Source organism: Epinephelus lanceolatus, chromosome 16 (genome assembly GCF_041903045.1).
Source record: "Epinephelus lanceolatus isolate andai-2023 chromosome 16, ASM4190304v1, whole genome shotgun sequence".
Lineage (NCBI taxonomy): Eukaryota > Metazoa > Chordata > Actinopteri > Perciformes > Serranidae > Epinephelus > Epinephelus lanceolatus.
The window spans coordinates 17987460-17999428 of record NC_135749.1 but is presented as its reverse complement, the minus strand read 5'-3'; the positions used below and the strand labels follow the sequence as shown (position 1 = coordinate 17999428).

At 41.4% G+C, this 11969-nt stretch overlaps 1 protein-coding gene across 1 annotated transcript; it reads right to left on the bottom strand.

The window, feature by feature from the left end:
- Positions 1-1189: 1189 nt before the first annotated feature.
- Positions 1190-11686, bottom strand: cibar1 (CBY1 interacting BAR domain containing 1). The gene is made up of 9 exons (XM_033636570.2): positions 11529-11686; positions 9608-9842; positions 9429-9497; positions 7884-7985; positions 7637-7642; positions 5568-5672; positions 5145-5258; positions 4014-4133; positions 1190-1631 (listed from the first exon to the last, which is right to left on the bottom strand). The coding sequence occupies exons 1-9, from the start codon at positions 11555-11557 to the stop codon at positions 1506-1508; spliced, it is 906 nt and encodes a 301-aa protein (XP_033492461.2). The 5' UTR covers positions 11558-11686; the 3' UTR covers positions 1190-1505.
- Between the last annotated feature and the right edge of the window lie 283 nt (positions 11687-11969).

Below are 11969 nucleotides of genomic sequence, written 5' to 3'. Positions count from 1 at the left end.
CTGTGCAACCGTTGACGTGTGCCGTGGGTGTTGGATTTGATGGGAGTGGCGTGACGCTGAGGGGCAATGAGTCAGAGTCAACGATAAGGACCTGGGGTTGTGACTGACCTCTCTCAACTGCTCGCCCCCCTCCTCCTCTTTTCTCTTCACATCTGGTTTTTTGCATGGGTATCCTTGTTTGTCTCTCTGTCTTTGTTTTTTTTAATTTGTTTTTACAGTCAATGACTCATAAATAACTCTTGCCTCCCTTTGTACCTTTGACTCCTTGCTAACATGAACATTTACTTTTATCACTCGCCTCACTTGATTCTTTCTTTTCTTTCAGACTCCTTTCTCTCACTGGTCAATGTCCCTTCTTCTACCCTGTGATCGGGTAGTGGAGCCTTTAGGTTTATCTGCCATTGGAAAAGCTCTGACTCACACAAACACACTTTATAGGTGATGACTCATTGCAACACAGGCCATTCACATCCACAATATGCCGAAGCAAAACTGGTACGTGCCAGTGTGACTGTGTTTGCATACACATTAACCTTTATATGCATTAAGGTGCTATTGCGCAGAGGGCTGGTGACACACCACCTACACAGCTTTTATCTCACACAGTCACGGAGATAATCAGTGTTGCTGTAAGGGAGGTTTTGTTAGCCCTCATATCTGTTAGACTGAAAATCTTGTCACTTGCTGGGCAGCTCCATGAATTTTTGCATTTGTGTGTATATTGTCAAACAGATAATGATATTAACTCACAATATGTGTGTGCGTTCGTATGTACAAGTCCAAAGGCTGAAAAGTATTCATCATGACACAAGCAGATGAGGAATGATAAATGTGTTGGGTGACTCATGCAAGACAGACACAGGAGCCATCAGCTGACACAGTGGCAGCAGCAGCCTCCACTGTGGCAGACAACACATACTGTACCCCCCACACATGCATATATATCCTGATAAACAGAGACAGAGTGGTGCATAATGTCCCCGGCTTCATTTGTACAACTTTTGCATGTCTGTGGAAGAGATGAGTCATTTTCAACTGCAGTCGTCACATAACTACTGTCACTTAGGCTGATTCACACTCTGAACAATTTCTAAAATAACAATCAACCCCTCTGCTGCCTTTTTTATGCAAAGTGACTGAGGGTACACCATGTACTTATAATAGAATGGCAACTCACTGGAACAACGCAAAATGTGCAACTTTTTTATTTATAAAGATGAATAACATATTAAAATGCACTGGGAGCTCCTGTACAGCTGAATATGTAATGTGCATTTTGGCATGAGTTATATAAAAATATGTAAGACATGAACTGGCTGGAGTTCCAAACACGTTAGTAAAGAACAGGTTCTCTTACAAAGCATCACACGACAGCAGCACACTGACAATACAATACTGCTCAGACCACCAGTGTGAGGTGATTTTGGCAATGACACGGCTTTTCATGAACATCATAAAACAATACTACACACACAGATAGACAAAAACTAAGGCAAATAAAGAAATTAATGTTCATCTGTGTCCTCCTCTTCGTCCTCGTCTTCCTCCTCCTCCTCAGATTCATCTTCATCCTCTTCGTCGTCCTCTTCCTCCTCCTCTCTTCTGGTCTGCCGACTGGAAGCTCTTTGTTGCTGTGACAACAAATAAACATGCAACTAAAACACTTAGCAGGTAGTGATTAAGCACAGTTTGTGCTCCTGTAGAGTTGTTTTTGTTCTGAACATGTCTGTGTCTTACTGGAGACAATACAGGTAAAGGTGTAAACACACCCTTAAATGCATCAAATTCCTCAGGTTACATTTGCATATTGGTGGTATTAGACTATACCTATATAAAAATTGCCCATGTTGAAGGACTGCCAAGTTCATGTCATGGTATGTGTATAATCTCGCAGTTTTCCTCTGTAGTTTTATCCAGTATGCAAATGAGGGCTGCGGTCAAATTGTCCTATTGTCTTTTCTTCAACACTTTTCCTTGAACTTGATAGAAAATGTCATGGCGTCAAGGAAAGATGTGAAGGAGAATTCCTAAGGACTTAGGAAAAGACCAAATGCACTTACACTAGGCTACATAATTATGCGACAATACATGTTGACGCAGGTTTTCTGACGTGGTAAAACTACAAAGTTCCAAAGATGAACTACTAAAAGCACAACGTAGTTCCCCCTGTGCGTTCTCCCCATGTTGTTTTGTGTAGGCTTCATAAACGTTGGCAAAAAAATATTACTTTGATACCAAGGTTGGAATTGAAATGAAAGAATTAAAGGCTACCAGTGACAAAAGTGAAACAAAATGGTTGTCATTTTGAGAGTGGTTGCTCACGCGAACTCTCCAGTCCACTCATATTTATCGACATGAATCATGAACCAATAACTATGACTGTATGTATTAGTATGAAGATAAGCTTAATGTTTGCTTTTGTAAATGGCCATTTATCACTTTATGTGTTGCTGCCACAGGAAGTACTGGGACAACATTATCCCATTTCCTTTGGTAAAGGATGGTCCAGTGTGCCCTTAAACTGACTGTGTTTACATGCAAACTAATGTTCCACTATTACTCCAAATATGACAATACTCTGAGTTTGATATGGGTCATATAAACAATATATTCTGTTTGGATATTCCTAATTAGGCCTCTTCCCGAATTTAGCATTTTCCAATTAAGACATATGGGATATGCTGGTATTTTTCAGGTTTTAATAGCATTGTTTGGACGTGTATACACCACAATCTGAATATGCGTCTGTTGCAGTTTGCAACACACTGCCACTTGTCTGTTTACGGTCATGGATATGTTGTACATGCACCAAGTAACCAACAGTTTTCAAGGCTGGGGGGTAAAGATGCATGCCCAAAAGAAAAGCGTACATTTCTGGTTGGAAGGAGAAACACACCTGCTTTCAAACATTATAAAATACTTGGACAGCAACAGGTTTTTTAATATGTGCAAATACTGCAAGGTGGCTGAAGGAATATAAGAGGGAGGCTGTGTTCGCACACTCCATCAAGTCTTCTACTGGTGGTTAACGTTGACGTGATAAACGACACATTGGGGAACATTAATCAAAGTATGCACGGCTGCACGTAAACAGGAGTGTTAGTGGAACATTCATTTTCATTAGCCATGTAAACGGCTTCGTAAGAATACTGTCTTTTTCACAATAAGGGCAAAAACAGAAGTACTTTGTGTATGCCAGAATAGTCACTGAGCACCTTTCCTTGCATTTAGAGAACTGGACCAGCTCGTCATGGCTGCTAGTTCCTAGGTAGATACTTCCTAGGCAAAAAATACCATTTGACAGTCCCTGCTATTCTAGCTGTATACCTGACATGCAAATCTCTTTTTGTTAAGCAGCGACTACAGATGACAGATAAAATCAAAACTAATCAAAGCAAAGTATGATCTCAAGTTGTGGTGAAAGATACCTTTGAGGCACATTCTCGTGACATGTGCTACTTACTTCTCAGCAAGCTACAATCTTGACATCTCTAGATACAAGACATAATGTCTGACACTACCCTTTGAGACCTGAGAAGACAGCTCTTCAAAGATATCAAATGATACTCCTCATTTATTGAGAGAGTGAAGACTAGCTGTTTGGACATTTAACAAGGCAATTCTTTAAATTTACAAGTTAGAGCAGTACCACTGAAGACGCTGGGGTTACTGGATGAAGGAGGAAATGCATAATGTCACCTGCATGCAATGACGTGTGAAGATTCAGACTGAATGATGGCTTGAAATGATACCGCGATATACACTTTGGCACGATTGATAAGACTCAGACTGTTCGAGCACCAGCCTCTACTGGCATGAGGAAGACTACTGGGTTCAAAAAGGGAAGAAGGGGATTTTTTTTTTTTTTTTTTTAAATTACATCATAACAATGACATTTACGTAACTGTCAGACAGAAGAAAGCAATTCCATAGCAGAGACTTAGTCAAACAGGGATCTTCTGGGGAAATTCTAGGTTGTGTATTACAGCATCTATGCACTGTCTGTATCTTACCTGTGAGGTCCCTGATGTACTTAGGAAGGGCCCGGTCCGATCGAGGGAGGTTTTGGAATTAGCTCGCACTATGTCTAAGCGTGACTGGTAGTCAGGGGGGTGCAGCGAACTCCTGAACACCTGCCAAAGACAGTAGGCGCTATATTTTTCCAAAGAGAAACAGGAGAATGGAAGCAATGCCTACACACACACACACACACACCCATCTGTAATGTGCTCACTAAACATAATGCAAGATTAGTTTAGTTATGCTACGTAATACTTGGGGTATTTTATATAACAGGTATATACAACTTGAACACTCTACAATCTAAAACTTCCAGCACGTCACCAACTGGTAATCTTTCGTCTGGTCACACGTAAACAAAGCAGCTCAGCAGGTATGTCTCCGATAACACAGCAAACTGCCATTTAAGCCACACCACAAATAAATTCCACAAGCACTCTCAGTCAGGATTATCTTCATGCCTATCATTGTGCCTTTTTTTCGGATGATTCAATCTCCCATGCTTTGTGCTATGAGTCACTGAAAAACAGCCTTGTCTGGGTGAGGAGTTTCGCTTCAATATGAATGGAAGAGAGATGATTCAGTGCTAAAACACACAGATGAGATGGCGAGGGGTGGAGGAAAAATAGCACAAGGGCATCTGCAGGAGGAACCTCGCTCACTGCATATCACTGATCCTTTGTTTTCTCACTACAGGCTTTGTCTCTTAAAATAGTAAAAGCAAACCTCTCAGATTGAACTGCAACAGAGGACAGTAGCTCGCATGACTCTGAACTGTGGAGAGTTCACCGCAGGATAGTTCAAAGTTACCACATGAGTTGGAGGGTGTGGACTCAAGAGTATGTGTGAGTAATGAGTTGATGAGTAATGAGTGCATAAGACCACAATTTCTTATCAAACTTGTTGAATATAACTAACAGGTTAATCAAGTGCTCAGCAGAGGGTGTACATGGAGACTGATCAGCTTTTAGCACTACTACAGTGACATTTAAATATCCAGAGTGTGTGTCAGTGACAAAGTGATTATGTCAGGTCAATGATTACACCTAAATTCACATTTTCAAATATCTCCTACGCACAAACACAGTAGCAGGCTTATTAGAACGTCTGGGCCATCAGCCTACCTCCAGGTCTTCCTCCTCATCCACACTTTGAATGCTCTGATAGGCCAAGGTGTACAGCTCCAAGGCCTTCGCGTGGAACGACATCTCCACCGTCACAAACTCACAAAAGATTTTCTAAAAGGGGGAAAGACATGGATAATATTTCAGTCCTGAGTGGGCTTTGAAACTATTTAAATGAATCACACAACTACCTGATGGCCACAAGACATGACAAAGAGTTCTGAAATGACAAAACAAGAATAGCTTCAAACAACTGGAGGAGGATTAAGAGGTGTGGGCAGGTGTCAAAAACAACCGCCAATGTCATCACTGTCTGGTTTCACTTCACTGTCACCCACTGCTTCAACAGACATGCAGTATATTTCCAACCACTGAAACTGAAGTTCTTAATTTGAGGTGGGTAGGAAGCTCAGCGCAACAGACCTTGATGTCGCGAATCTTCTGCTTCTCAAACTCGTATATGATCTCCTCCAGCTGCCTGGTGATCCGTGTGGCATCCATGGTGGCTTTCTGGAGCTCAGTCTCAGCCTTATGGAAGAACAAGTTTGAGAAAAGCAGCAGAGTATATTAACATAGTATCAACAGTATTCCTTTGTGCTTGTTGATTTAAGCAGTTAGAAAATAGATATGTGATACCCAACATACCCAAGATATTGACATGCTGATGTGCTCCTTTAACATGAATGGAAAGTAATAGGTCGACACTAATATCTCGTGTGTGCAATTTAACATAATTACCTCCGCCAAGGAGGTTATGTTTTCGCCGGCGTTGGTCTGTTTGTTTGTCTGCAAAATAACTCGAAAAGCTCTGAACGGATTTTGATGAAATTTTCAGGAAAGGTTGATAATGGGACAAGGAACAGATGATAAGAAGTGGATAAAATAATAAAATGGCGGGAAATCCGTGCTGCTTGGTGGAGGTCTGCGCTCTCCGAGTGCTCTAGTTTAATATAAAATGTGGAGCTGCAATGATTAGTTGATTGACAGAATATTAAGTGGCAACTATTTTAACTTTTTAAAGCAAAAAGACAAACACTTGCTGGTTTCATTGCTTCTTAAATGTGAGAATTTGATGTTTTTATGTGTCATGCATGATAATAAACTTTGTTTTTGTTTGAAGATGTCACCTTGGGCTCTGAGAAATTACCCATTATTTACTATTTTTTTCTTTTACATTTCATTGACAATATTAACCAAGAATGAATGGGTAGATTAATTGATGAAAATAACTGTTTGTTTTAGCCCTTATAAAATGAGCTGCTTCTATTACCTTCAGTATCTACAGGTGCTGCAGGCTGGCATGTGTATAAGGCCGGAGTTATACTTGGTTTTTATCTTTGCAATCACATGCGCTAGATCTGTCTGCATCATTGGCTGTGCACGTTGTCAGGAATGAATTCAATGTGTCCGCAAGACGGGCGGCACGGTGGTGTGGTGGTTAGCACTCTCGCCTCACACCAAGAGGGTTGCCTGTTTGGTCCCGGGCGTGGGAGCCCTTCTGTGCGGAGTTTGCATGTTCTCCCCGTGTCAGCGTGGGTTCTCTCCGGGCACTCCGGCTTCCTCCCACAGTCCAAAGACATGCAGATTGGAGACTAGGTTAATTGATAACTCTAAATTGTCCGTAGATGTGAATGTGAGCGTGAATGGTTGTTTGTCTCTATGTGTCAGCCCTGCGATAGTCTGGCGACCTGTAGAGGGTGTACCCTGCCTCTCGCCCGATGTCAGCTGGGATAGGCTCCAGCCCCCCCCCGCGACCCTCAAGAGGATGAAGCGGTTAGAAGATGAATGAATGAATGAATGAATGAATGAGTGTCCACAAGATGCAATATGCACTTGAACAGTAGAGGCAGTGTTGGCATTACAAGAGGAGCATACTCGCTTTGACATGATGTGTTTAATACATACGATCTATGATGGCGACACTGTTGCCTTTTCTGCTGTGATCTGCTGGGAACTCAGAATTAAGAATATAGTAACCTCCTCGAGTGTCACCATGTTTATTGTTTACTGTTTACATCATGCAAATCTGGAATATCTATTTGGTCTGAATTTCTCAAGCATGCCCTCTAATGGTGTCCTCCAGCAACATGCCTAGTATGTAGTCAAGTGTGTGAACTATCCTGTTCAAGACACAGCCAGTTGTATTCGCAAACACTTGGTGTAAAAGCAAGTATACCTCAGGCCTAACTGGTCCAAAAATGACTAAACACCTTCTTCTTGTGGAGAAACTGGAGAGGGGTTTTGTGAGTTTATAGGTTTGTGATAGAGATAGAAGTCATTCCCATGATGGGCTTCACATCTAATTAAGAGTAATGTTAAATCATTTGTAGCCATCACTGCATTTGACAACCACGCATTCATTTAACTGTGGTCAAAACACAACTTTTAATATTTTGGATGGTTTCCTCCATTTAAGAGCAATTCTGAAATGTGTTTAATCTTTGCGGTCATACATCACCAGTGATGAGATCCACAGATTACATGGGACATACCTGGGACTGAAAGCTTGGTCAAGGAAACACCCAAAACATATTAGCAATGGGGTATGAACTGTTATAACATCAAATGGATGAGAAGTTTATTTTCCTCTTGCAATATTAATTCTTATCTACAACTAACAAGGAATTACGCTGTACCCAATATGTCACCTGTACTAGAAAGTACACAGGTGGTTCTTGTGACATTAGAAGTCTGTTGTGTGTTTGATATTAGAGTATTTGAGAAACAAGGCAAGGATACAATGATATGCCTGTCTGAGGGGTTCCTCTGTCTGGTCCTCTCAAGCTGAGCCATCTGTTTGGCTTCTTTGTCTCTGGCACTCTGAGTCATCTTCAGATCCTCCTGCATGGATGCACGAACATACAAGGACAAAGTGGTCATTATGAGAATGAGAGTCAATTATTTAAAAATTTGTGTCCGGACATAATCTAACAAACGTTTGGTGTAGCTCAGCGTTTCTGGATCAGGACCTCAAGTGCACCCTGTTGTGCAGGTCTTTGTGTTGCCTTTACGCTGAAACAGTTGGAATGAAATAATAATGAAGGATATATTGTTTCACCATTGACAAAATCAAATACAGCCAAGTTCACTTTTTTAATGACTAAATAGCTTCATTTAGCTAGACCTAATTATATTTTGGCACGCTCACTCTGCCTGTACAGCAAATGATCAATCGGATTGTTTATTTTAAACAAACTAAGATGTGTCTTGTGTGTATTTTGGCACGTACTTTAAATCCTGGCAAATCTGCAGTTTGAAAGTATTGTAGTTTTAACAAAAAGATGACAAAAAAGAGGCACTTTTAACAGTACTTTGCAACAGTGGTCCTCTCAAACTGAGCCATCTGTTTGGCTGGACAACACGAGGCTACATGAATAATTTATGGCAACACTATACGTGAGAGACTCCAAAAGTCACAAAGAAACAATAGATTTGATACGTTTTTTTAAGAAGAACTCTCTCTTTAGTGATGTACTATGCAGGACTTTACTAAAATGCAATGTGTAGACTCATACAGAAGTAATCCCTCTCAGTTATCACTTATGACCCACTACAAGTGTGTGGTGGTGTATTTTTCTGCAGAGACTCTGCTCTTTGCCTGTGTTTTATTATTTTCTTCTTATTTTCTGTGTTTGGGACATTTATGAGTGTGTACCCCCACAGCGCTCACATGAGGTCAGAGCTTTATAAAAGGGTAGTGACCAGGTGCAAGACTGTAAGAGACACACAAGAGTTAATTTGGGGTCGGCTTTTACTTTCATTGATGCCTGGCTTTACAAACAGTAGCTGACAATCCTGCGCAGTATATCTGTCATCCTGGACAAAACAAGAAGCTGAGAGGAGGGATACTGACAGTGTCACAAAGAAATGCAGCTGTACCAGTGGGATATTATCACCAAATCAACACCGCCCTCGTGTGGCCTACAGTGGTAATAACAGACAGTATATTGCCTTGTGACCCAAACTAACCCCTTAAACCTCATTTCTCACTTTGGTAACACAGTGACTGCATCCTTATAGGCCAGAGCACATTTAATCTTGAAAAGTGTAATCCAAAAATCTGCAGTCATTTAGATGGAATGCAAACACAGGTTATATGAAGAGGGACCAAGGCAGGAAGGAAGGTAAATAATGTCATCATAATGTCTTCAAGATTTCTTGAAGTTTCTCTTTGAGGAGTCATTTCCCTAACTTCAGAATAATTGTAACTGGAATATGGATTGAACTTTGTCATTGCCATTTGGCTCATTCTGAGTCAGTGCAGACATCAAGAGCAACACTCACCCTTTTACGTTTGACCACAGCTCCGTAGCTTTTTAACGGCTCTACGACTTTGGCTTCAAGTCTTTCCACCTGTAAGGCAAGTAACATCACATTAGGTTCCAGCAAATTCATACTGTAGATGTGAACGTGAAATAATGATTAAAGTCAAAGAAGCAGGAAATAAAATACTGTAGTTTTACCTCAGCTTGGCGGTAGTCTTGAATTTTGGCCAGGTGGTCAGCAAACTGCTTCATACCCCTCTTCAGGTCTGGTGTTTCTGTGTCTGCGTACATACCAATCTCCTTAACCAGCACATCCGACTTGTCCCTTAGCCTGGCTGTTTTACGCACATAGGCAGCAAACAGTTGGCACATCTCTCCAAAATGTTTCTCCACATTGGTGATGTTTTCCTGGATCTTTTTGGTCTGGTTGTCCCTGGAGAATGACAGACAACAATCACAACAGTAATCAAATACTGTATAGGGAAGATATTTTAACTGAGGGTGTTTTCACACTTGGTCCTTTTCGGCCCTCTGAACAGACTCAGAGCTGTGACTTAGCATTTTTTGCACATATGTGAACACTCCAAGAGAACTCAGACCCCTCTGAAGCAAATGATTCGGTTCACTTCAAGTCTGTGGTGCGGTTCACTTAACCTGTGCTTGTGAATACAAAGGGCTCCAGGTTTGCTTTGCTCTTTGCCATTGTATTTAGCCCTCTAGATCACATGCTGTTGCACTGGGATGCGTGAAAAAACAGACGAAACCTCGTCGGCCTATAACGCTTGCAAGGACGCAGGATGAAGAGTAGTTTGGTCCACGGAAGATACTGCACGTCTCCAGATGTGGAATGTAGAATACATCAAATGGCAACAGTCTACAGCACACAGAGACACAAAGGTTCTCCTCCAGTTTTAAGTTCATCTGAAAGTGAGGGGCTTCATAACCACAGTGCTGTGCCACATCAAAGTAAAAACAAAACTATATCAATATACACCGATAAGCCAAAACATTAAAACCATTGGTGGATGAAATGAAAAACATCGATCATCTTGTTACAGTGCAATATTCCATTGGGGAAACTTGGGTCCTGGCATTCATGTGGGTTCAACTTGATTTGTGCTCTACCCACCTGAAGACCACTGCAGACCAAACAAACCCCCTCATGGCAACGACACTTATCGATGGCCACGCCACAAAAAGTTTTTCTGGTGTGGCATGGCGTACTGTCCTGCTAGGGGGCCAATGCTGCTGGGGACTGCCGTTGCCATGAGGATGGTATCTGGTCTGCACTGGTGTTTAGGTGGGTGGAGTCTGTCAGGTGGTATCCACATGAATGTCAGAACCCAAGGTTTCCCAACAAAACATTGCACTGTAACAAGATGATCAGTGTTGTTCACGTCACCTGTCAGTGGTTTTAATATTTGGGCTATAGTGTGAACAGAAAGAGGACTGAGGCCCCATCAGAGCTGAAGTTGACCAGAAAGAGAACTGAGTCCTCTTTGAAATTAACTGTCCTCTTTGAAACGTCCCCTTTCTGTTGGTCCACTTTTTGGTCCACTTTCAGAGGACTGAGTTCAGTTCATTTAAAAAGGACTATATGAAAACACCCTGATTTTTCTTGCACAATAAGTCAAATGAGTTTAAATAATCTAACTAAAGTTCATCTCTGTGTAGCAGCATATTGTGGATGTGATTTACAGTGTTTTGTTTTCCAGATTTTTTCATCATCAGTAATAACACAGACACTAAGCCAGCTGAGTGTATTAAACCCCTATTTCTTCAGGGTATCGTTAGCATTTGAGTTTTGTTCTGAGGACTGAACTGAATCCGTTTTAGCGGCTTGAGACAAGTCCGTTTGGGGATCATAAACACATCATGGTCCTCTAAAGGCGTTTGGTGTTTACACCTACTAATATAAAGAGTTAACTCGTTTCCCAGCTGTATGTGCAATTAGTATAGAGCGTTAAAATATAAGTTAACTAACTATGTAACCCATGATATCGTCGCTGCTCATGTGAGGTTCGTTTTTGTCAACGCTAACGGTAATTAACGGCAGTAACTTAGTCCTCTTGTAACTACCGTTAACGGACGATTTAGTTTAACGCAGTGTGTCTCTTACCTCGCTCTTGCATCCGGTGTCCGGCTCATCTTCGCAGAAAGGCAGTAAATGAAATGTGTTCTGTGTTAAGGCAAGTTTATCTGGAGCCAGATTTAACGCAAGCTAGCTTACTGTGCTTGTTTTTCAAGCTAGCACGCCAGTCTGCCGTTTCCATGGAGTTCCCGGCATTTCCGCTCGAGCAATGCATTCTGGGAGATTGAGTCGTTGGTTGACTTCACCTTTTTCTCTTCTTTCTCAAGCAAGCAAACAAACATTCAGCTCTGAGCTCAGTGTGAGGCAGCACAGTTTGTTTTGACAGTTTTGGTGTAATGAAGCAGCATTGGAAGGTAATTAAATGCATTTATTCAAGTACTATAGCCAACATACTTAAATAAATGTAGGCTATGTGACTGTGTACTGAATTTTACGGCACCATACCTGTGTTACTCGAGTTCTCTTATT

Coding starts and splice junctions, on each gene's coding strand:
- cibar1 (XM_033636570.2), bottom strand. CDS start 11,557: ATGAGCCGGACACCGGATGCAAGAGCGAG. Junction 9,843..11,528: donor ACACCGGATGCAAGAGCGAG/GTAAGAGACACA, acceptor GTCATTCTCCAG/GGACAACCAGACCAAAAAGA. Junction 7,986..9,428: donor CTGTGGTCAAACGTAAAAGG/GTGAGTGTTGCT, acceptor GCATCCATGCAG/GAGGATCTGAAGATGACTCA.